The sequence below is a fragment of the Rhinoderma darwinii genome, chromosome 4, assembly GCF_050947455.1.
Source record: "Rhinoderma darwinii isolate aRhiDar2 chromosome 4, aRhiDar2.hap1, whole genome shotgun sequence".
NCBI classification, from domain to species: Eukaryota; Metazoa; Chordata; class Amphibia; order Anura; family Rhinodermatidae; genus Rhinoderma; species Rhinoderma darwinii.
Window position 1 is genome coordinate 389,152,982 of NC_134690.1, and position 27,029 is coordinate 389,180,010.

Genomic DNA, 27,029 nt, shown 5'->3' on the forward strand with positions numbered 1-27,029 from the left:
AGCATTTCTACATTTGCCATTCAGCAGTCTGGAAAAGTTGGGTGAGGAATTCTGTAGGAACTGTAATCATGGCCTTTTAAATTGTCACCCAGCTTTCCCATAAACATGTAACAAAGAGAATATCCATACAGATGCTTATAACTGAACCCACCAGAGGAGATGATTCTGAGGACCCCCCTCCATCTCTACAGAACACGTCACGTTCACTTATTATGTCATTATCATCTTTCCCGTTCTCATTGTACACAGGACAGATCATCAATAATGTCTAATAGGTTATTTATCATCCCATAAGAAATAGACCAGAGTGGTAAGTGATTGGCTCCAAAGTCACCTCCAAATGGGGAAAGCTCCTGGCGCATTCGTCGTGTACCTATAGGCTCTGATTATACGGACGGAGGTCAAAAGAGTCCTTTGGCCTCAGTTGGATAATGTACGTCTCGGATACGTTTATTTTTTACTGGATAGAATGTCGTACTCGACTACAGTATTCTATCCAGAGGCATTCTGACAAAAAAAGTAACATGGGAGTCTATGGGTGATGTATGGCACTGTATGTCATCCATCACAGGGATCATCTAAAGTATACGTTATCCGCTTTTCCTGACATATATGTTAAACGGATTCCATAATAGTCTATGGGTGACAGGTGACTCACAGTGGCATCCATCACTCATGGGCTATTATGGGATCTGTTTAACAGAAGCGTCGTGAGAGTTCATGACCTATATACGTTTATCGGATACCACTGTTAGGCATCTGTTACAGCCTACAAATACGTCGAAAGCTTTTCCTGGCGTATACGTCCGAGGCCATAAACGCAGTGTGAAAAGAGCCTTGGTCCACTGGAGGTTCCCTGGTACAGTCTGATCCTGTCTGGAGAATTTCGTCCAGGTCATTTATGACTTCATGGGGTTAGTTAGGATTCCTGCGCACAATGCAGCAGAAATAGCCACGAGTGCCCGTAGGATTTTGTTTTGCATATGGACCACATTGCTGGACCTGAGACACGTTGGTATCGTATATTAGGCTTCATTCACATCTGCGTCAGGACTCCAGTCGTAGGTTCCGTCGGACCTTTTTGTCAGGGGAACCCACGAACTGAATCCAAACGGAAACCATAGGTTTCCGTTTGCATCACCATTGATTTCAATGGTGGCGGATTAGGTGCAAATGGTTTCCGTTTGTCCCCGTTGTGTAAGGGTTTCGATAGCGCAGTCGACTACGGTAATGATTCCATCAAAACAGGACCCTTACAACGGTGGCAAACGGAAACCATTTGCACCGGATCCGTCACCATCAAAATCAACGGTGATGCAAACGGACACCTATGGTTTCCGTTGGTTTCAGTTTTGATTCCGTTCGTGGGTTCCCCTGACGGAAAGGTCCGACGGAACCCATGAACAGAACCCTGACGCAGATGTGAACGAAGCCTAAGAGATACAATTCGGCAGTGCAGCAGCTTCCAGTGTTTCATTCGATTCATTATGTTCATTTTATCACATTAACATCTTATTAATAGACATACGTCAGAATCTCCCTAATGATTGAGCGGCGCTAATCGCATGAAAAGAGTCACAGCTCATGGATCCCCAGCAGTACTGTCTTCTGAGATGTGTGCTAACTTCACATAGGTGTCAGGAAAGTCACTAGATTTTTATCATGACAATTTATAATGTTTTATTAAAGGGATGTTTCATGCAAAATGTATGAACTAAGTTTTGTCCGGACTATTGTCTGCCCAATAGATCTCCCATCCATCACTTACCTAAATGGTTTGGTTAAGAAGATCTGTTGGTGGTCTCCACTTCATTTGTCTTGGCCCGGGGCCTCTTACATCAGCACTCAGGACCTGAGTTTGTCATGCTCCGCCCCCTCACGCTCTCCATAACAGACAATACAGTGTGGGGTTGCTGCATGAGATGTCCCCCTGAGCTGGGCTCTAGTGCAACTGGAAGAGGCGCTGGTAACTTGAATTAATGAATATTAGTATATGCAGGTTCCAAGACCCCAAAGCCTTCCATGCTTAAAGGAGTTTCCCATGAGTACATAGTAAGCGTCAAGACCTGCACTATCTTTGTTTGGTTACCTAGATCTTGGTTGCAGTTACTTTCTAGGTGTAAAATTTTGAGCAGTATCGTGAAATCAACAATACGGATGTGAGAATGTCGGAGATTTATTTGTATTAAAGTCTCTCACCAACATGTTGACTATATAGTCAGCAAATGTAGACTCCAGCATCGTATGTAATATAGCTACACTTATTTTTCAATTCCTTTTCAGTGCAGTGTAGAAACTGTCAGTAAGGAGGTGTGAGCAGAGCCTAAGGAGGCTAGCTGCTGATTACATGAATGATTATAAACATATGAACATCCAAAAATAGTTGGATTAAAATATGAAAATGTATGTGTTAATGATCAGGGCTGCAGGAGATATCAAATAGCCACCCACTTTTACAGTAGAAAACCACGATAAACTTACTAAATAGAGACACATAAGAATCAGAGATCCATCAACAGCAGCTTGTTAATGGTCTCCAGGTAGTATTTTTATTCTTACACTGCTCAGATTACAATGAAGTGAAAACGTCAAAATTGATAGTGAAGATATATTACTAAGATGCCGGATTTTACATTCATTGACCCTATAGCCAATGCTAAACATGAAGTTTATTGAGACATACGGGGGAATCTAAAGAGTTCCAATAAAGGGTTAAACAAGTGGGTACTAAGAATTTGACGTTGCTGTTCACCACTTTTACTGTTCAGATGAATTTCTTTGGACTGTGCAGTATGAAGGGAGCACTGTCCAGAACTGCACTCACATCGGGGGGCTTAGTGGTATGCGACCCCCTGAATTCTACTTCACTGAGTGGGGGGATTATAAACCAGGAGCTGGAAGAGTTTGTTGTGTGTCTAGTAAATGTTTCACCAGATGGAACTGATTTGCGTTGGATGGAATTCATAAGCTTTTTACAATCCCTTTTTGTTAGAAAAAACCCCAGCAGTCAGCTGTAATCTGTGGGGGTACCAGCCAGCAAGTGCTCAATTTCTCTACAGCACTCCCACAGGGGAAATAAAGTATTACATGGTTCTCATTGAAATTAATTGGTTGTCTGTGTAATGTGCAGACGGACTGGGTCCTCCAGTGAGAGACACAATTTACAGCTGCTCTTTGCTCCGACTAATTGGGAAGCTTCCCTTCCCTACACTAATTTCTGTTAATTATAACTACAAAAAAAAATCTTGTACCCAATTCTAAATACATTTTCTAGAACTAGAGCTTTAACAGTAACTGCAGAAAAAATGCATGTATTAAAGCCGCTGCTTTCAGACGCACCTCAACGTTTGGTGTGAACGGGGCCTTAAGGGTGTGTTCACACAGAGGTTTTTGCAGGCAGAAAATTCTGCCTGGAAAAATCAGCTCTTTTTTTTTTTTTTACGTGGTTTTGCACCAGACAGAGGAAAGAACCGCGAGCGTTTTTTGCCGAATGCCGCGTCAGAAATCACGGCAAAAAGTGTCAAACGCATTTATTTCCGTCTCCAATTGATTTCAATGGGGTTTTTGAGGCGGAAGACGTCTCAAGATAGGGCTCAAGATGTCGCTTCTTTTTCCTGCGAGTGTTTTTTTTTTCTCGTGGGAAAAAAACGCCTCCACCTCCCATTGAAATCAATAGGAGGCAATTTCGGACGTTTTTTGCCGTGGTTGTTTCCGTGACAAATCCGCGGCAAAAAAACTCAGTGTGAAGTTGAACAGGGCCTTATAGTCAATTCCTCTCAACTTTTTCTATATCTTCGTCTATTGATATCAATGGAGGTCCAGATGGGGAGGATCTGCTCATATCCAGCCAAGTTTTTTTTAAGGCAGTGGAAACTGATACAAAACCTGATAGGTGTGAGCAAAGCCATTCAGACATGCAGTGGTGCTTTTATATATGGACACCCCAAAAACAATCTAATTTTGTATTTGGGGTTTTCTACATGGAACTGATTGACTTGGCGCTTGACCTTATGCTGGCACTTCCTGCTGGGAGAGAGAGAAGCCAGCTTCTTTTATGTCTGATCATTGTAGAGACCACACAGTGAGAAATGTTGGTAAAGTAAAAAACAATTCTTCACTATTGCTGTGAGTAGTTCCCACACAAGGTACACATGGATTTTTAATTTTGGGAGTGGGGCATTTTTGGGTTTAAAGTGCACACGGCAGGAGACTTGCAAATCTGTCTATATTGAACTAAATAGTATACATAGGAAAACCAGGACGGTTATCTCCAGTGTTATATATTTAGTTTTGCTGATACGTTATAACTGAATACACACAGCTTAGCAGTCTTCTGTGTCTAAGTATATTAATGCCGTCATCTGTCTGTCTCTTGACTCCCTGTTTTGTTGGACCCGTCCTGTTTGGGTTTCTGATCCTCTCTCATAGCCACAATATGACACAGTGAGCGTATATATGATATTGATGCCACACATCTATGAATCACTTATAATAGATGTTGCCCGGATTATTTTCAATCTTTTCTGGCGTATGTTGCCTTTGAAATCAATGAGTAATACAATGTGTCTTCCTGTTTGCTGGGAAATGCCATGTGTATTCCTGAAACAATGAGCAGGTGGACCCAAAGCATAGTCTTCTCACTATAAATAGTGAATTATTAACATGTCTCCCCAGAAAGGTCTTTTTCTTTTGAGTTTTGGATTATAATGAACAAACGACAGCTCTGTACTACTGCTGGAGACTAGATAGGCAGGCATACACAATAGACCATACAGGGGAGTGTGCACACAGAGAAGAGAACTGCGGTGTGAAGTCTAGCTTGTTACTTTCTGGTCTGGTGCATATACAAATAATCCCAATACATTTTATTTTTTGGGTATGGGGGTATTCTAAAATGAAATTATTTAGTTTTTATTTTTATGTGTTAATAGTTAAAGAGGACATTTCCACTACTTACTCTTTTAGTAAATCCTTGCCTTTCCCATGAATTAACAGTTCTGGAACATCTGTTCTTAGAACCCTATGTTGTGTCATTCCTCTGTTATTCCTCCTGGAATATTATCAATAAATTAACAACTGGGTGTTATCATTCACCTTGCCAATAGGGTGTGTCCCCACACACTGACTGTCAGCAATAATTGGACAGTGTAAATGTGGCCATAAATTCTACGTAGCTGGTTTGGCCATCCGCTATTCCTCCTGATCTCCCCTCCCATACACATGCATACTGGTCTTGGTTTGAGCCATCATGTGTTTTCGATGGGGATAGGGGAATAAGTCCGTGCTAGACACCTCTGCCAGCGGCTTATCGCTATGAGAACAAAGGATCATGCATGTTGAAATCCAACATGCTGATCTTTATTTCCCTGACATACGTCGTCAGGGTAGAATCAGGAGCACCCCATACAAATTAGATAGTCTGTAAGGACACATCCTATTGACAAGGGAATAGTAACGTTGGTAAAAAGTAGTCAATTTAGTTATACATTTCCAGGAGGAATAACAGAGGAACGGCAAAATGCAGAGTTCTAAGAAAAGATGCTCCAGAGTTATCTTCTGGGGATGTATTTCCTAAAACCGACATGTCAGGAGATTGGACCAGTCTTTTTTTTTTTAAACCACCCACCCAACCAGAAGGGAGACAGGTGCGGATCGTCAGAATCATTACTATATATATATATAATCTCAGATCAGAGACCAGACTGTGATGTTGGGGGTTATAATAGAATTGTGACTCTCCAGTAGCAGCTGGTGGCAGAAATCACATTACACACAAGTGCTGGACATGAAGATGGGGCCGTTCTTGGTGGGAATTTGTGGTGTTTGCTGCACGGATTCAATGTCACTCATTTAGTATTAGATTATTTACTAATTTCCCCACAAAATGCAAATAAATATCAGACATTTTTTAATAAAATATCTGTTTTTGGAAGAGTTGGTAGACAAGGAATGTGGCCGCCATCACAACTTCCCAGACCCCTGAATGGCAAATCTGCTGCTTATACCCTGCTCCTTGGGATTTCTGAACAGCCAATTGGAGTGACGACCCCAATGTGATCTGTAGTCGCAGCGATATTAAGAAACAGATTAAACCGAAGAGGATGATATAAAGGGGTATTCAGCCTAAAGCATTTTTCACCTATTCACTGGATAAATTGGGAGTCCGCCCTCCGGGACCCCACCGATCACCGATGGGGCACTTCTGTATTTTTGGAATATATATTCTACTTTTGTTTTCCTATTGACCAGGTGTCCACCACATGTCGGGTGGAAATATGATCTCAGTGACTGCAGGGAGATGTGTGAGAGGTCACGGCAGGCAGCAATGTGCTGGAAACTGGCTTCATATCCTGACCACAATGTAAGGCGTGATCTATCCGGAGGGTTTCCATGTGCAGGATTCTGCTGACTTTCCCTCCTCCTAATGTACAGAAAAGGGGGCACTGGTATCTGGACTCAGAGAATGTACACATCTATCTATCTAGCACAAAAAAATGGCGACAGCACACTTCGAACACTAATACCACCTAAGCCACTAAATATAAATAAGTATGCATTACTGCTATATCTACTTACAATAGGGAGGTTCATAGCGCACATTTTTATCAAATTGTGTGAGCCCACCTGCCACGACAAGGCGACCTCTGAGATGGGAACCTAGGCTGCACATACACCCAGATCTATCTATCTATCTTAAATCCTGTCCATTGAGCGTTCTCTTCGTGCACACGTGAAATTTCCATCACTTTATATAGTATCTGTTTGGTGTAATATTTTAGGTTTAGGACTTTGGCATGAAATCTATGTGAGTTGTATGAAGATTTTGTCACAGATTTCAATGCAGATTTGACAAATTGCTTATCAATAAGTTAAAACTTTTTTTGTTCCGGTTTCTGCACTGAAAACCTGCAGCTAATCTGCTGTGTGTGAATACATACTGTGCCAGTCAGATGCTACAGATCACTATTTCCAGACAAATGCCCTGGCCGTTAATATATAGACAGTGCCCTAAAATCATCCCATCTGCTGCCCTTTAAATAGCGTTCATGACTGCTGATCCTCATTAGCCAAAGTGACCTTATAATAGAGACAGCCTCAGTGCCTGCCGTGCGAGTGCCAGCCTCAGTGCCTGCCGTGCGAGTGCCAGCCTCAGTGCCTGCCGTGCGAGTGCCAGCCTCAGTGCCTGCCGTATGAGTACCAGCCACAGTGGCTGCAATTTAACTGTTGGCCACATTGCCCCTTCTCTTGCCTGAGCCGCTGTCGTGACGCCATTGGTGATTCACTGACGGCAACAGGGACCAGTGTTTGTCTCTGTTTTTTAGTCTCCGTGTAGCCCTGGCCTGATATGGGGTTTATTGAAGGCTGGATGACAAACCCCTGTGGGCATTGTAAGGCTACATTCACACTGGACTGTCTTAGTGCAGCATAGAGCCATACAATAACCTCCTGGTGTGAATGGACCCTTATTTCTGCCGTCAGTGATTGTCAATCAGCATCTAATACCCACATAGGAAACCAGGACCTTTTTGTGTTGTAGTTGTTAACATACGATATAATATGAGCTGACGCCAGTATTCAGGTGATAATTAATTCCTCGGCACCTATGAAGTGCTGATCACACTGCTGCATCTTTCTGCGTAAAGGATTTAATTTAAATAAATAAAAATAAATAAAAAAATTCTCATCTGAATCTACAATTGTTTTTTTTTGACCTCTGAACTCTAATAATGACTCTTCTTTCCTGAGAAATACACGACAGCGACTTCCTTTTCCCAAAACATACCTTGTGACTGTGCGGCCTGCCGGCGGTGCCTCCCATCACCATTAATCTGAAAAGCCCATTTATCTCGTATGTGTCATTTCCTGCCTGCGATATGTTGTCTCTGCAGGAGGCTCGGACTGTACCAAGAACAACTGCTCCATTACATGGATGGAAAATCAATTGTCATTTCAGAATTTAATTCAAGCGTTCAAGAGATTTGGACAAAAATTGTTCAGGATCTGTGTCTCAGGCTGAATGATAAAATGTCTGCCTTTGTTTTAACTTTCTTATCGTGCAGTTATGTTCTAGGATACCTGTAAGAGGAGAAGCTAGCTACTTCCTCCCTCCTACATTCAATGTGTGGGAGAAAGCAAGCTACTTCCTCCCACACTTGAATGTAGGAGCTGTCTCGTGAAGACAACCCCTGTCCATAAGCCCTATTAGGGGGACGTCATAGATGGGGATCCACGCTTAGTACGTGGGACCCTCCTCTGAGTGCCAGAATGGAGAGTGGCTACTTCTCTGGCGGACTTAAGCCGTCTATGTATTGCACGGATGGCTACTCATTTGAACGGCCGCCATTTAATACTACATTTTACCTGCAGTAGACGCTACATGGCAAATGTCTGGCTGGCCCTGGCTTGCTCACGGTAAAATCAACTGTATGGTATGGGGTGCCTTTAAAGGGGTTGTCCCATTAGGAAAGCCCCTGGTAATATGCTCTAATAGGGCATATGGACATCATTAAGGGGGACTCTAACTTGTGACATTCCCCAATTAGCCAGAGTGGAGAGCAACTGCAAAGCAGCTTCAGCTCTTGTTGAATCCGTGCGACCAGGTTTTACTATGGTACATGAACCATGTATTTGTATGTAATATCACATTTCTCCTACAGAGGCCGCTGCAGGTGATATGTGCATCTTCTCCCACGATAACCTCTGATCAACAACTTCCGGACCCATGGCGATCAACTGATTGCTAGAAGGTCATCGTTTAGAAATTAACTTGTCAAAATTGGACTATTCCTTTAAGTCCGGTTTACACAATGCAGATCCAGATATTTAATGCGCTTTTGTAACAACTATTACCCCATGTGAATGGACAAGACCATCAGCGATGTTATGCCGAACATGTTAACCAATGTAACAACAGGTCTACTCTGCAGTCGCTTATTGGCGATCACTTTGTGTGATATGGCCTCTACCTGCAATCTCATAGAAAAGCACAGACCATACAACATGTTCTAGCCATGAGTTGTGCCAAGTGACAAACTCCACTCTGCTACATCCTCATATCATCTATGTTGTAGTGAGTTGCATATTATAACATATCTTTGATGCGACATCTGCTGTGGATTTTCAGGAAATTATCTATTATCTATGTAGCATAACAAGGAAATCCTGACACTATTAAGATTACGATCTTGTAACAAACATATTATGTTCCATATGGAAAGTTCTCACATTGTCTCGTTACATGTAAACAAATGTCATGTCAGATTCCACAAGACGTCACAATCATTTGTATTCTGGTTTTCCTTTCAGCCTTCAGTGCCGTCTGTACCAAACTACAAGGCGTCCATGTCCATCCCGGAGTGGCTGCAAGCCGTGCAGAGATATATGAAGACTTTGCAGTATCCTTTCTCTTACGTTCTATCTGTATGTACTTACAGTTGAAAAGAATACTAGATTACATCTACATATATTGTTGAATAAGTGTGTAAATTCTCTGCTTTTCTCCATTCACATCCAAAGCTGCATTCAAAATTTTGCCGGCTTTCTGCTAGATCTCAGTATGTATGATTTCACATCTTCCAATAGCTTACTGGTTCAGTGTCTGTACAAAGCAAGTCCTACTATACACTTATATGGGAGATGACATGTTCAAACTAGGCACCAGTCTGATGCAGGTTGCTTCATCAAATTCTAGAAGATGTTTCTGAGTGCAGTTCGTTATAAGAGCTCAACTAGGGGTCTGTTTGATTACGTAGTGTTTATGGATTCCAAGTGGCAGCTAGTGTAATACAGTAAATAGAAGACCGAGAGGAGGGAGAAGAGGGGGATGCAGCTGCAGCTTCTCACTCAGTGTTTCAGGGAAAGCATGAGAGTGCTTGGGAGACCCTAGTCCAGAGATATGTAGGTTCCATCTTGACTTTGGAGACTGGTCCAGAGCTTCTCTGCTTGTGTCAATGTTACAACACTTCCTGTTCTGGTGATTCAGTGTTATCATAGGGTCTTAAAGCAACCAGTCAAATATTTTTTTTCATTTTCTTACCCTTGCTAGAAAAGTAAATGCTGGTTCCTGATTAGTTGCTATGAGTCCCTATGAGAACAGTGATCTGGCTAAGCAGGAAGTATTGTCATGGGGAAACAGGCAGACAAGCTCTTATAAGAGGCCTGTGATATCCTTATATCTATATATGTATATGTATCAATCTTTACTATATATTTATATTCACTTCTGATATCTACTATGTAATTGCGGGTTTGCATAGTTGTATCCAGTAAGTGGATGAACTATACAGTAGTTATTGCTTTGGAGTTTCCCAGCAGTTTGAAATGTTGCTTGGTGGGGGTCCGAGCACAGAGACCCCCACCGATCGCTAAAACGAAGTGGCAGAAGCCCCCTGGTGAGTGCTGTGCAGTTTCGTTTCTGATCGTTTTCCCTCGGAAAGCCAAGCGAGCGGTGTACGGACTCCTAGACTTTCTATTTATCCTGTACTCCGCTCAGAGAAGTGCCGATCAGAAACAAAGTGGGCGCAGCACTCACCATAGCGTTTATGACGCTTCGTTTTAGCAATCGGTGGGGGTCTCAGTGCTCGGACCACCACCAATCAAAACTTCTGACATGTCAAAAGTTTTAAAAAATTGAGTTACCCTTTAAATGGCTACATATCAATGCAGTTTTGGAGCTTTTTCGATTTCTGCCAGGTAGTGTCCCCCGTCATATTGACCACAGTGACTGGACTACATTAGATTGATCTGCGATATGTAATGATGTGGCCATTTCTCCGGGATTCTGGACGACCAGTTATGAATTGGTCCTTTTACTTTCTGAACGTTTGAGCCTCGGGTCACTTTAAGGCGGAGAAGTTAAACATTGCATACGTCTGCTGGTGATTTATATTAACAGCTGGGAGGTATTTGCAAGTCACAGACGTGCTGAGCTGGTAGCGAGCAGATGTAAAGCTGCAACGTGTGCAGACCACCTTAAGAAGACACAAGACTCCTCTAACAAGCTGCTGGAACGATTGGGCCCAGAGTTCTTTGCTGCTTTTATAGTGTTGATGCCTCATCATAAGCCGACCCCACCCCCAACTTCTCTTGAGAAAAACTGATTTAAAGGGGTTTTCCCATAATCAATATATATATCACCTATCTACAGGATCGGTGGGGGTCCGACCGCTGGGACACCCACTGATCCCGAGAACAGGCTTACTCTGCCGTGGGAGCCCCATATAAATGGAGCGGTAGTGCGCATGCTCGGCCACCGCTCCATTAATTTCTATGGGGCTGATGAAGATGGCGTTCAGCAGCCCCATAGGGATAATTGGAGGTTCATTGACAGTAACTAGAAATCTCCCAAACCTCCTTGTCCTTTCTGTGACCGGCTCCACGGCTTTACAGATGGATGTCGTTCCTTAGGAGGTTTTACTTTGTTTGGTTCATATGTTTCACGTGCAGATTGCTGGGAGTTGTTTGATTTTGTTCCTCTCCCGAGGTTTGTTGATCTAAAATACTAAAACTCAGTGTCTGGTATTATAAGAAAACCACGAAGTCTCCATCTATTCATCTTATACATCACACAGGACAGATGAGCCTCTCCTCCCTCTCCTCCCTCTCCTCCCTCTCGAAACATCTGTGTGCTGCGCATGGAAATCACGCACAGCACACAGACACATTGATTTCAATGGGGCCCTTCACACATGCAGGAGTTTTCACGCAGCGAGAGTCCGTTGCGTGAAACACACTGCATGTCCTATATTGGTTCGTTTTCACGCACCTACGTGCAAATTGAAGTCAACGGGTGCGTGAAAACCATGTGTGCGGTACATAATTTGCGCATCAATTCACTTGAAAATATATATTTTTTTTAAATGTGCTTTGCGAGTGCGTGAATAACACATGCCACTCGCAAAGCACACTGATGCATAACGCAACACACGCGGACCAGATTCACACGTTGTTTTTCACGCGCGTGAATCTGATGCGCTCGTGTGAATGTAGCCTTAGACATAAATATGCATTTCACTAGGCCTCCCACACACACAATCGTATACGGTCCGTATGTCGGACGCATTGCCCAGACCGAGCACCCTGCAGGGAGCCGCGCTCCTAACATCATATTTATGTACGACGCTGGGTTTCATTTCCTCGCTGCGGAACTACTGTCCCGTACGGAAAACATGATTACATGCCTGATATTGGCAGCCCGTCTTATAATGTTGCGGCACTTTTATAAGCCTCTGTCTTTAGGTTTAGGGCTCCTGTGAGTGATATGTAGCAGTTCTTCCGCTTTGGCATCGGCATGTTCACACCTTCTGAGGACGCGGCGGCTCTTCTCTGTTAGACAGGAGGCATATTGCTGCGCACTCAACCTCATTCGTCACTGGAATAGTTTTGCTCTTGTGCCAGAAGCTGCTCTGGCAAGTGCCTTCTATCATGATTTGGCATGTCACTTGGTCTGCCTGGGATAGTGCGGAGATGCCAGCTTACAGCTGTTTCACATGCCCGACCTCCTTGCTGGATACCAGCTGCTCCTTAATACGGAATCCATTAAAAAAATATCCATGGCAAACTAAATGAGGGGTTGTATGAGATTAGATAAAAGGGTCTGTTTTTCCTCCCAGAAACAGCGCCACTGTTGTCCATAGGATGTATCTGGTAATGCAGCTTAGCTCCATTCACTTGAATGTGACAGAGCTGCAATACCTAATCAAGCCTGTGGACAAAAGTGGCGCTGTTTCTAAAGAATAATACAGTTTTTAAAGCATTTGTGATAATTGTTTTAAAAGTTAGTTTTATTGGTAGGAATCCATTGTTTTATCAAAAAGCTTTACCTTTGGAGTTAGACCAGCACAGGCTGTATTATGCGTCTGCATCTCATCCCGTAGGCTGTTGATGGGTCTACGCAGCAACTTAAAGTGTGACTCCGGGCAAAAACTGAGTTTTTTGGCCTTGTGGTCCAAAATAATCGCCATTTTGACGGTCATAACTATTCTAATTTTAGGTCGATGTGCTTTTGAGGCCTCGTATATTGCAGTACCTTGTGTACTTTCTTTTTGTTGTGCCATTTTTGGGTGCATATATGTTAGTGATTAGTTTGTATGAATTTAAAATTTTCTGGAGATGCCGAAAGTGATTTTTCCGTAGTTTCTTTTTTCCGCCATTTAGCTTAAATAATGTTATTGTTTTATAAAAACGGATTGTTACGGATATGGTAGTATCAAATATATGTATATTATTTGGTGTTTTGTAACTAATATGTAATAAAAAGCATGGTTTTATTTCTGTTCTTTTATTAACATTAACATTTTTCTAATCCCACAATGAGATTTTTATTAAGCGTTAAGTATTTCACATAATATAAATACATTCGCCTGTGTACTTATAAGCAGCAATCTCCAAATTTCAGAGCCCCTAAAAAGCAGCGACTTTTTCTGGCAGACTCGAGCCATCAATATTTTACATCATCTGAATTGCCACCATGTAATACTACATTTCCCCTGTAGTGGCCACTGCAGGGGAAATGCATAGCTGGCTGATTCTTCTTCTGGCAAAATCAGCAGTTTGTTGGGGGTCTTGGAAGAATAAAGGAGTTGTCTTTAATGAGACAAACCCTTTAAGGCTATGTTCACACGGAGTATTTTGGGGGAGGAATATCTGCCTCAAAATTCCGTTTGGAACTTTGAGGCAGATTTTCCTCTCCCTGCACGCCGATTTTCGCGGCGATTTTCGCGCCGTTTTTCGCCCGCGGCCATTGAGCGCCACGGGCATAAAACAGCGCGAAATACGCTTTCTCCTGCCTCCCATTGAAGTCAATGGGAGGTCAGAGGCGGAAGCGCCCGAAGATAGGGCATGTCGCTTCTTTTTCCCGCGAGGCAGTTTTACTGCTCGCGGGGAAAAAAACGCCGACGCCTCCCATTGAAATCAATGGGAGGCGTTCTCGGGCCGTTTTTGCCGAGTTTTGCAACGCGGTTTCCGCGTGAAAAAACTCGGCAAAATACCCCGTGTGAACATAGCCTTAAGAAGTTAAGATTTCCCTGCAGAGATGGATGTTATGGGAACATTCCCGCTACTCAAAGGGGCGATTTAGGGACTAGGGATTTCTTAGAATCTTGTGCGGATGTAAAGTAAACAGAACGGAGAGTCTTTTTGGTAAAATAATGAAATATTGTAATAATGGAAATGGATTATTTGCATGTTGATTTTATTTGTGTCCTTCCGTCTACGCATTTGCAAATCTACACCCTTCCGAAAGCGATTGTAGACAATGAGACGGTTCCTTCATGACTGTCTATAAGACTAAACCATCGCCCAGACAAGAAAACGACTTAGGCCCCATGCACACGAATGTGCTTTTGCGGCCGCAATTCCCCCGAAAATCTACGGGAGAATTGCGGCCCCATTCATTCCTATGGGGCCATGCACACGACTGTGGTTTCCATGGTCCGTGCGTGGCCCAGGAGCCCGGACCGCAGAAAGAACGGACATGTCTTATTTGCAGGTGACACTCCGTGGCCGGCCGACCCGAAACTCACAGCCGTGCACATGGCTACGGTCATGTGCATGAGGCCTAAATGTTTTTTGTTCGTGGAAAAAGTCCTTTACTGATAGTTTTCTGGTGCACAATGTCGTCTTTGTCTGGATTGACTATATTTGTCATTGTCACCACTTTTAATGTCGCCTCGCTTTTATGGCATTGTCATCGTTTCACTATGAAGTGGTTGTAAAGGAAAGCTGTTCGTACGTCTGTGAGCAGATGGCGCGTGAGCTCCATGTTGGTGTGACTGGAGCGGAGTCCATGTGTGTGTGTTGTGTATCTGTCTCCTTATGGCGGGAGCGTCTCTCCACATGGCAGTGTTTATTTCAGTGTGTTGTGTGTTATAAACGACATTGCCTAGTATTAGGCTGAGTTCACACTTGCGTTGTATAATCTGTTACTCTGATCCGTTTTTATCCTTATTCTGATCTAAAAGCGGATCAGTTAAAAATGGCATTGAAATGAATAGGATTTTTAATTGCACCGTTTGTGTCCGTTATGTTAATCATCCTTTTCTTTGACCGAGCTAAAAGTGCAAGGTACAGGAATTTTACTCTGTTCAAAAAAAACGGATGTTTAACGGATGGGTTATTTTTTTATCATTCGGTCAATGTAAAACGGATTGTAATCCGGTTGCAGCCATTTTGGATTTTTAATTGATCCGTCTTTTTCCTTATTCTGATCTAAAAATGGATAGGAGTAACGGATTATACAACGCAAGTGTGAACTTAGGCTTCGTTCACATTTGTGTCGGGGTTCCGCTCGTGGGTTCCATCAGACCTTTCAGTCAGAGGAACCCGCAAATGGAAACCATAGCTTTCCGTTAGCATTACATTGATTTCAATGGTAATGCTTCCGTTGCTAATGGTTTCCGTTATCTCTGTTCCTTAAGCTCTCCGTTTCTTTGGCGGAATCAATAATGCAGTTGACTACGCTATTGATTCCGCCAAAAAAACGGAAACCTTTACGGAAAGGAGACAAAAGGAAACCATTAGCAACAGAAGTGTTACCATTGAAATCAATGTAATACTAACGGAAAGCTATGGTTTCCTTTCGTGGGTTCCCCTAACGGAAAGGTCTGACGGAACCTTGACGCAAATGTGAACGAAGCCTAAGCCTTAGACATTTAAATGTTGGTTGCATCAAGTCCGCCAGAGCAAGAGACGTTCTTTGTAGTAGCTCTTCACTCAGGCTAATAGAAGAGGGTCTTAGGCCCCATGCACACGAACGTGCTTTTGCGACCGCAATTCCCCTGAAAATCCACGGGAGAATTGCGGCCCCATTCATTCCTATGGGGCCATGCACACGACTGTGGTTTCCACGGTCCGTGCATGGCCCAGGCTCATAAGAAATTTGTGGTTTGCAGGTGGCTCACGGGTGACACTCCGCTGCCGGCCGACCCGAAAATCACGGCCGTGCACATGGCTACGGTCGTGTTCATGAGGCCTTTATCCTGTATGACGTCATATGTCAAGAATGTTCTCATTCACTGACGGCAAACCTACAAGGTGGTGGTCATCTTCCGGTTGTAGCGTGGGTCTGCATTTACCTAATTAGCTGCACACCCTAACTTAATATACCATAACGTGAGCGGGGGGGGGGGGCAGAAGTAAGACAAGTAGGGGATCACTAATATGCTTTCCTGATCTTCAGTGACAGCATAACTATTAGGCTGAGCCCACTTAAGGTCCTTTTACACTGCCCGATATGGGCCCTTAAAACGGGGGCCGATCATTGAGCCCGCTTATCGATCGGCACTCGTTTGCTCCAGTCACAAGGAGCAATGATTGGTTATGTATAGGGACAAGCGACTGCTACGATCGTACGTCCCCATACATTTCCATCATGTCGGCCGCACGTCTCCCCGTTAACACAAGGAAATGTGCTGCCGACTAGAAACCATTTTTATGGCCACATAAACGAGCAGATCACTCAATGAACGAGCATTTGCTCGTTCATTGCCTGATCGTTGCCCTGTTTACACAGGGAAATGATGGGGAGCGAGCGCTCATGTAAATGCTAATTTGCCCGATTTATTGGCCCGTGTAAAAGGTGCCAGGGTAAAATAAAAAAGTGACCACTGTGTGTAGAGCCTAGGTTCTCTACCTGTGGTACATGTACCCCAAGGGGTAGACGCCATGTCTCTAGGGGGCGCTCACTCTGTGCTCATGCTTTTAATGGGCAGCACAGTGTATGATTATAGCTTTTTGGGGGTGCTTTGATGTAATTTCTCTCAGTTGGGGGTACTTGGATTTTTAAGAAACACTGGAGTAGAGAGTATAATGTCTATTTTATGCTGACACATTTTAGGGCATGTTCACACGGCTTTTTTTCGGGCCGTAAACAGCCGAAAAATCGGGAGCAGAACGCCTCCAAACATCTAGCCATTGATTTAAATGGGAAAAACGGCGTTCTGTTCCGACATGTCGTTTTTTTACGCGGCCGTTTTTCAAAACAGCCGCGGAAAAGAAGTGCATGTCACTTCTTGAGCCGTTTTTGTAGCCGTTTTTCATTGACTCTATAGAAATAAAACTCCACAACCGTTCAGGAAGAAACGCTGCGAAAAACGCGAGTTGCTAAAAAAAAAATGGATGAAGATCAGGAGCGGATTTCCCTTTAAAACAGCTCCGTATTTTCAGACGTTTTTTGCTAAGCGTGTGAACATAGCCTTACTGCTAAATACAATAAGAAGAAAGGTAGCCGACAGGAGTCGCTGACAATAATTGTGAACTGACGCAGCCGCTACAACAGGTAAATATTTTATTTTTGTGTGGATATACTGCAGTTTAAAAAAAGATCTTAAGGGTATGTTCACACGCACTAATTACGGACGTAATTCGGGCGTTTTTGCCCCGAATTACGTCCGGAAATAGCGCCTCAATAGCGTTGACAAACATCTGCCCATTGAAAGCAATGGGCAGACGTTTGTCTGTTCACACGAGGCGTATATTTACGTGCCGCTGTCAAATGACGGCGCGTAAATAGACGCCCGCGTCAAAGAAGTGACCTGTCACTTCTTTGGGCGTAATTGGAGCCGTTATTCATTGACTCCAATGAAAAGCAGCGCCCATTACGTCCGTAATGGACGCGGCGTTCAAGCGCCTGCACATGCCGTTACGGCTGAAATTACGGGGATGTTTTCAGGCGGAAACATCCCCGTAATTTCAGCCGTTACGGACGCTGTCGTGTGAACATACCCTAAATGTTGCACAAAAGGTCCAGTGGTTTATATGAAAGCTGCTCCGCTCCTGTGTCCCTATGAAAACACTTTTTTTTGTTCTGTCGGTTTATTGTTATCACAGGAACTATGTTTCGATTCAAATTACACCTATACACCATTTTTCAAGCCAGCGACTGTGGACATTGATGTGGATGTTGATTTGTATCCACACAGTGTTCCTATGACCAGGCTGAACCAGTTTGGAGCGCAGACATGAAGAGTTGTCATAGTGTTAGATTTACAGGTCAAAAGGTCTGCAACTATTCTGTTGTGGTAATAATGTAACATTTTCTTACTTTGATCTTGCCGTTTTACCTGAATTTTAGTTATTTCTCCTTAATGTCAGAAATTCAGATACAACCACACCGGAACACAGTTCTTTGAAATTAGAAAGACCAGACCGCTCAGTGGGTATGAATTTTATTATTTTTAACATCTGCTTGGGTTCTTTCCAGAATGCTTTGCCAATTACAATCTATGAAAATTTTGTTTGTCATAGAATTATTTCATGTGTGAACACTCTGCTTTGGTGTGGCGATTTGTGTTTCTTCCCCAGTCTGACCACTATCAGGACCCTCATTGTTAAAGAGGGCCTGTCCCCTCTCCCGACATGTCTGTTTTAGTAAATACTTGCATTCCTCCGAAAAAAAAGCCATTTTAAAGCATCATTTTTTTTATTTTTTTTTCTAGAGCTCTGTATTTTGTCATTCCTCTGTTATTCCTCCTGGAAATATAGTGATAAACTTAAAACTGGGCTTTATTATTACCTTAGGGAATATAGGGCATCCCTAGACTATCTGACACTGTCAGCACTGATTAGGCTGTATCAGTAGAGATACACCCCGTTGACAAAAAAAATAGTAAAACCCAGTTCTAAATTTATTTATACATTTTCCAGGAAGAACAACAGAGGGACATCACAACGCAGATCTCTAATAAAGATTTTCCAGAATTGTATGTGAATACAAGTATTTACGAAAACAGACATGTCAGGGGAGCCCACAGATCCTCTTTGACAATCACGGTCCTGATAGTGGTCGGACTAGGGCAGATCTTTCTGTGTGCAGTTTTTTATATAATTTTTTTTCCTTATATTCAGCTGACCAGGAGCCTTCAGCTCACAGCATCTTATAATACCTTGTCTAACGTCTTGATTCATTCCTGACCTGTTCCTCGCAGGCTATGAGAAAGCACAGACCTGTTTTTCGTTAGCAGATGATTCTTGTGACTTGTCTGCAGCCAGCTGACAGCAGAGGCTCCCAGTCATACAAAGACTTGTTTATAATGGGAATCCCCAAGTGTAGAGGGTTGTTGGACGCCTCTCGTGACACATGTTGATACAATCTGTCTAGACCTCTCAGCCAGGAAGATTGTGTATATACATATGTGACTCTCTCTTCTAGGTTAATGGAGACTGCTCGGGAGATGACCAGGGAATCCTTGCCTATTAAGTGTTTAGAAGCTGTAATCCTGGGAATGTATCCTTTCATAGTAGTATACAGTCTCTGATGTCATCACTGGGAAATATCTGTAGTAGTTATATGCAAAAGGTAATCCTGGCTCCACGTCACTAATATGCATAGTCAGACAACATGCATAGACAGGTCACTGTCTCTTACAAGTTCAGTGCACTCTTCTTCTGCTGCTGTTTCTCCTTACCCCCTTCCTTTTTAGCTGTTCACTCACTGATTAAATCTGTACAGCAGAGAGAAGACAGATTATCAGCTTCATGGAGAAATTAGGTTGCAGTTGCCCATAGAAGTCTATGGAGAGGGTGGGGGGGGGGAAGGATATTGAGAGATATAGGCATAGACACACATATAGACGCTGCTGGCTCTAGTAAGTGTTTTATTCTCACCTTGGTGCTGGATCCACAGCTATACTACTCCATACTGCTGTATAATGTCCTCCGTGCTGCTGCTGCTTGTGAGTGAGAGATAGCGGAGTAGGATCTCCTCTGTTTGCTGTGTGTGGGAGACATCATAGCTGCTAGTCTCCTGCTTCCTCCTCCAACTCCCGTCTCCATACACCTCTACCGGCTTTACGGAAAATTCTTTATTGTTGGAGGTACACTTTAATCTCATTGGCTCTGGGTATTCTGCCCCTACCAGTAAATGATACAGCCCCGGTCACCTGTAGCTTTGTCCTTGTAATCACATGAGTGGACTAGTCACTGCTTCCCACTATGTCGACACTCTCCTACTACTGCTGCTGACATCATTCTTGTGATTAGATTGACAACATAATATTACGGTACAATTCCTTACACATAACGGAATTGCGCCAGAATATTTCTGCAGCAATTCCGCAGAAACTAGCAGGACTTCCGCTGTGGAAAAACCGCACCATTTCCTGATTCTTTTTTTTATTATTTTTTTTTACTGCAGAAAATGGTGCGTATTTTGCTGCGTTTTTCTCAATTCTGGAAGATGGTGAAATCTTCTCTGAAAGACGCAGCAATTCAGTCCACTTTTCGGAGTAGGAATTGAAAAATACGCATTGCAGGTCAATTTCTGGTCAGAAATTTTATGCAGCGTGTGGATGAGATCTGTTAAATGTCCCCTACTTTGCTGCTACTGTATTCTGCTGCGTATTTTCCGTCCGCAATTCCGCTACGTGTGGACAAGCCCAAAAAGAGAGAGAGAAAGATGTGGTATGTAGAGATAGATAGTATCTATCTCATCTCATCTATCTTATCTATCTATCTAATCTATCTAATCATAAATAACACCAAGTCCATTGTATGGAATATATGTTGAATATACGAGCCCAGAAAATATTCACTGGTCACTGTCCCTGGTGAGGTTGGCAGCGATCACCACCTAGAATGAAGGTGTCATTGACCATGTTTTGGGTTAATGCTGAAGGCGCCGCGGACAGAGGAGTCAGACAATAATGGCTAATCCTATCAATATTATGGGTGGAAACCCCTTTAACTGATGTGTGATTGGAAATTTTTCTATAAATTCCAATCTCTTTTTCTAATCAGCTGCCCCTATATCTAAAGAAGTTGTTGACAGACTCCGTATATAAAATATTCTGCAGGTTCCTTCTTCACTTGCTCTGTATGCCCAGTTATTGTAAGACCATGTTCTGCAGTATAATTTACCAGCATCAGGATGTGATGTCCCTCAGTAATGAGGCTTCTCGTAATGGCGCAGCAGGTATACGGTGCATTAAACAAGGATCGTCCTCCTGCGACAGTCATTTAAGGTCACCCCAAATGCAGGAGCCAGGACAGTGTTTGGGATGAAGCAGAGATCTGCAGAGGGATTCTCTCCTATTCCTTACTTGGTCACGGAGAACACGTTCAAAGGCTGATGCTGTTTTATTCCAGCTTGAAAGATTTATATACTGTATATATAATACCGAGTCAACTGCAGTGTGTGAACCTGGCCTTAAAGTGAACATCCACCTTCTATCATCATGTCATTGTAAAGTCCAACATTCTGTGCAGGTTCATTTCTTAATATATCTTTATAGTGGTCGATGCGCCATTTTTCTGATACAGAGCACCAAATCTCCTGAATAGACCTAAATGATAATATTCTAGCTGCCTGCAACTACCTCTAGGGGGAGCTGATGAGCTTCTTGCGTTCTATTTTATTATTGAGTTCGGTAAATAATCAGGCTGCAGTAAGCTCCACCTTGTGGTGGTTGCAGGCAGTCAGAATTTATTTCATGACTATATCGGGTATTTGCTGCTCTCTATCAGAAAGAATTGGATTTCCGACTTCTATATGAAGAAATTAATCAGCTGGACCTATATCAATGAAATAAAAAACAAATGATGTTCAACGATGGTCGTTCACTTTAAGTTGTCTATTCACGTAAAAAAAACGCCTCGTAAATAGTGCATGTCACTTCTTGAGCCGTTTTTGGAGACTTTTTTCATTGACTCTATAGAAAAACTGCTCCAAAAACGGCCGTGGAAATCGCGACTTTGATTAAAAAAAGTCTGAAAATCAGGAGCTGTTTTCCCTTAAACCGCTCCGTAGTTTGAGACTTTTTTTTATTTTGTGTGTGCACATACCCTTATAATTTTGAAACGGCTGAAGAGCCACATGTTGAAGACCACCGTCATAGGGATAAACATTCTCTATAAAGCTGGCCATAGACACTTTCTGCTGGCACTATTAGTGGGGTAACTGATGAATGGAGGCACTCCGACTGTAATTATGGGGTCATGACCTGTACTCATTGTAAGCGTTTACATTATTATAAGAGTTTACATAGAAACATCATTTCAAGTTCCAATTCTGCTTAGAAATCACAGCTTGCCTTCCAAAAAAACTAGATCTTAAAGGATAATTCTAACTAAAATAGTTCATCACCTGGAGTATCATTTACTAGTAAGTGGAGCTCGATGATTGTCTAACATTAGCTCTATAGTCCTCGAATATAAAATTCAGTATCTTTGTAATCTCTCTTTATTACCTTTGTTGCTGTTTTCAGTGTACAAAAAAAATATCTGTTACTACATGGAAACTGTCAACATGGAGGTATCTACTGCTTTACCTCCTTTCTATAGATCTATTTTTTATTCTACTTGTGGCTTATGTGACTACCTAGAAGAGTTTAATACAGTTAAAAAAAAAAACATTTCAGCAGTTTACTGTTAGTTATGATCAGTCCCTAATTTTTGATAAAGGGGTGCAGTCATTGTCCTTTCATGTCGATCAGAGACCTCCCTTTAAGATGTTAATAAGCCAATCAGACCCACATACCCTTTCTAACAGTGCAGCCTTGTGCGCGCAAAGTTCTGATTAGAGATGGGTAATACTTTTAAGATCTCGTAGCAGCTAACCTGCTTGCTGATGGTTTCCAGATATATATATTTTTTTTATTTATTTTTTACACTTCCTTTTTTCCAGTTTGTTTTTTCTCTGTGCAAATAGCAAAAATAAAATAATGAACGTATATTACCATATAGTCTTACCATATATTATACGATGAGTTTCATATTTATATCCTATTAGAACCATATTTACACTATTTGATGTGGAGAATGTTTATTATGAATAAGTATATGATCATATCCACCCTCTATATACTCCTCACAGGAAATTTTAGGCATCATGTTGTTATATGGATTATACAGGCAATTACAGCTTATGTATTGGGTGCAGTTTCCTTTTAGGTTCCTAGCTTTCTCACCTTCAATTAAACGTTCGTGAACAATCTTGCTGAGTATTTAGAATATGATGACTTGACTATATCTGACATGACAAGAGAATGTGTCCTATTCACAAGGACAACCATTGCATGTCCCAGACTGATCCCAGCGGGGGTCCGATCTGCTGAGTCTTCAAATAATAGCTTACATTGTGGGAGTGCAAAAAAAACTATATTATAGCAGCCTTGCAATATTACATTAGCGTAGGTTCAGATAAATATCATCCTTCTATTCATCTATGCATTTTGATGTGAGGAGAGCGAATGATCTGTAGGTAATTGGATAATTTGGGTATTCGCAGCACAGAGTATTTCAGGAAATGAAGAACTATTAGGAGATGTTCTACAAAGAGAAGTCTACTCAGAATTATGTTAGTGAGCAGATGACTTTATGTGATGAGCAGTATCTTGCTGCCAAACAGAAAATGGGGATGACGTTAGCAGAAGGAGAGGAGTTTACTGATTTTGTACTGAAACAGTGACCTGTCCATGTGTGATTAGTTTAGTGATGAAACTGCAACCAATCAGATCATGGTAATGATACCAGCAGGCGAGTAGTGTGCTGATCTTGTGTTAGGCAGTGACCTGTCCTTGTGTGATTAGTGCTGATGGGCCTGCATGTATCAATAGTTATGTTGGAGTGGGAGAAGGGTGGGATGATCTTTTCAAAGGCAGTGACCATTTTATGTGTGATTAGTGAGGGCAGGCATGCATGTAACATGGGTCATGAATTGGGGGAGGAGGGATTAGAACACCCTTTAGCTAATCGGATCATCTGAATGGCCATAGCCGCAGTAGAGGAGTGTGCTGACCTTGTGTTAGGCAGTGACTTCTGTGCTTATGTTCGTATGACCGGTCTTTAATGCGAGTAAACTGGTTGTATTACGTCCCACTCTAAAAGTCGGATAGTATAAGAATCAGATCCTCCAACAGCACAGCGCAATCATGGGATGCTAATGACACACTGATTTAGGAACTTGTGGCGTCAAATGCCGCTTCAGATACTTGGTGGCCCATACAATTTTTTGGAAAATACAAATAATATTCCAGGAATCCTATACATAGGAATCCTATATCCCTAGAAGGAAAAGGCCTGGTTTGTAAAGATAGATGGTCATACACATTGGATCTGTTGACAAACTAACGAATAAGATTGGTTTTTAATCGGTCTGTTCCTTTGTTGCCTCTGGAGATAAGCAGTATCAGGCAGCCCCTTCTCTCCATGCTCCTAGTACAATAACATGCATTGCACCGATTCATTTGGGTAACATTTATATTCCAGTCCGGGCAGAATAGTTTTTAATGCTTGATTGATGGTTCATGGTAGACTGGAGAACTAAGTTCCGGTCTACGAAATAAATACTGTGTAGAAGTTTTTTCGCATGGGAGCTTTTTATACTCCCGGTTCTGCAGCTCATCAAATCCTTTTTCTTTAGCAGTATAATTAACCGTTCATTAATTGCTGTGTTTAGAGATCAGAGATTTGTGGGTATTTTTGTTGTTTTTTTTAGCTTACTGTTCTGCTAGAAAATAATTATCCAAATTCACTGTAATGGAGAAGCGGTAATAACCTGGATCCCTGTGGGAGAGCGTTTTTAAGTCCTCACTTTACCGTCTTTCTTGATGCTGTGGCCTCTGTTTGAAAGACGACAACATATTTTCGCTTCTATGTAAATTCATATTGGGGGTTAATTTGGGCATGTATGATCCGCTTAAGTCTTAACTTACAGTGCCATATGGAGAAGCGCCGTTCCTGACGTCACCTTAGCCTGCGCTCCGTGACCAGCCTTACTGGCCGGGTCCTCCTAATGCACAGAACAATCCGGATATATGTGGCCATGATCTATTCAGACTGCAGTGGTATTTACAGTCCATTCTCTTATGCTATAGAACTTTCTATGGAATCCTGATCTGTCCATCGTCGTCTGGAATCTTGTCAGGTGACACCGCCGCCGTCATGTGTTACACAGCTTAGCTGTTGCTAGGAAATGCACGATAAATGTGAGATGAGCAGATTAGTGAAATGTCATCTTAATCAGGTCACTTACTGGACGGAGCCACCGACATTTTATTGAGCAGAGTTATTGTGACTATGGTAATTTCTACTGTTATAGAGAGGGGTCCCCCGTTCAGGACGCCCATCTATAAGCCCGGGCAGAGAATGAGCACAAAGATTCTATCTCTATCCATCCCATTGATAATCTCAGCGTAATGCTTAATTTCCCCTGTGGAGGCACTGCAGGGGAATTGAACACTTCCTGCAAAGATTACAGCTGATCCTTGGAGCAGGACATCTTTTGATTAACTTACTTTCAAGGGATCCCTCAAACAAAATTATATTGTCCAAAGTGGACAACATTTCTAAATAATAATAAATATGTTATCCCTAAGGGTATGTGCACACACACTAATTACGTCCGTAATTGACGGACATATTTCGGCCGCAAGTACCGGACCGAACTCCGTGCAGGGAGCCGGGCTCCTAGCATCATACTTATGTACGAAGCTAGGAGTACCTGCCTCGCTGCAGGACAACTTTCCCGTACTGTAATCATGTTTTCAGTACGGGAGAGTTGTCCGGCAGCGAGGCAGGGACTCCTAGCATCGTACATAAGTATGATCCTAGGAGCCCGGCACCCTGCACTTTGTTCGGTCCGGTACTTGCGGCCGAAATACGTCCGTCAATAACTGACGTAATTAGTGTGTGTGCACATACCCTTAAAAGGAGTAGGGTCACATATCCCGGACTCTTCTGGAGAAGCTTATTCTGATGATTTCCAAACTACCGGTTTCCCTTTTGGCACTATGCCGGCCAATATGCTGCTTTTATATTTCCAATGAATCAGTGTGACTTTTACTTTTAGATTTAAAGGAGTTTTCCCATAAATGACATTTATCACATCCACAGGATATGTCATAAATGTCAGATAGATGCGGGTCCCACCTCTGGGACCTACATCTATCTTTAAAACGGGGCCCCTTAAACCCCGTTCTACCTCAGGAGTTATGAAAAAAGCGTAGCTCGCTGAGCTACGCTGTTTGCGTAAGTCCCATAGTGGTGAATGGCAGTTACGGAAGCAGCATAGCATGTGAGCTACACTGTTTCCGTTAACTACCATTCAGTTCTATGGGACTTACGGAAACGGCGTAGCTCCACGAGCTCCGCAAGCTCCGCTGTTTCCTATGTCATGGTAGGAATTCTCCTTCTGCCGCAACACAGAGCTGCAGAACAGGGTTTAGGGACACCGTTCTAGAGATAGGTGTGAGTCCCAGAGGTGGGACCCGCATCTGTCTGACGTTTCTGACCCTATCCTGTGGATAACCACGGTCGTGTGCATTGCCCATAGAATAAAATGTGTCCTATACTATTCGCAATGGCGGCTCCGCAATTGCAGATAGTATGCGAACCGCAATGCACGGTCGTGTTCATGAGGCCTTACTGTACCTCCATTTGCTGTGGCGTTAAATTCAATCTATTATTCCCTGTTATCAGCCATTTAAGGCTGGGGAGTGGCTAACGAATGTTCTTTGAGGCTTTGTGTTTCTTTTAGGCCCCATGCACACGACCGCAAAAAACCTCCGTTTTTGCGGACCGCAATTGCGGTCCGCAAAAACGGAGCCATTCACTTTCATTGAACACTGACACCTTTCCGTAGCACTACGGAAGGGTGTCAGTGCCGTGGAAATGTTCCGGGAATTATGGAACATGTCCGTTCTTTCGCATTTTGCGGGCCATGCTCCCATACTTTGTGTGGGAGCACGGCCCGAAAATGCAGCTGTCAGTCAGCGGCCGGCCGTGGCCGCGATTGCGGGCACGGTCGTGTGCATGGGGCCTTAGGCAGCATTGAATGCAGTTTGGTTAAATCTTACAAGAAACGGCAGATAATCTTATTTTCACGTTGTATCGAGTATAAGCCTCCTGCAAATACGCTGTCCTACGCAATGTTGGGGTGTTTTTTACTGAAGACTTATGGCTTTAACCATCTGCTTCACTGCTTGAGATTCCCTTAATATGACTTGGGTGCTAGAGTTGGTTGTGAAGACGTGGGAGGAGGTGACTGAAGTCTTTGTGTCGACTAACAGATGGGGATTCAGCTGGAGTGAAAATGA

The 27,029-nt window shown here is 42.8% G+C and overlaps 1 protein-coding gene across 6 annotated transcripts in view; it reads left to right on the top strand.

Moving 5' to 3' along the window:
- VASH2 (vasohibin 2) overlaps positions 1 to 27,029 on the top strand; it is a 69,493-nt gene that overhangs the window by 11,375 nt on the left and 31,089 nt on the right. For 5 of the 6 annotated variants that reach the window (XM_075863322.1, XM_075863318.1, XM_075863317.1 and 2 more), the window contains 3 exons: positions 9,307 to 9,395; positions 18,099 to 18,155; positions 19,148 to 19,222. In XM_075863322.1, coding sequence (XP_075719437.1) covers positions 9,307 to 9,395; positions 18,099 to 18,155; positions 19,148 to 19,222 — 221 coding nt within the window. The remainder of the gene's footprint in view (positions 1 to 9,306; positions 9,396 to 18,098; positions 18,156 to 19,147; positions 19,223 to 27,029) is intronic. The other variant, XM_075863320.1, reaches the window with a different exon arrangement.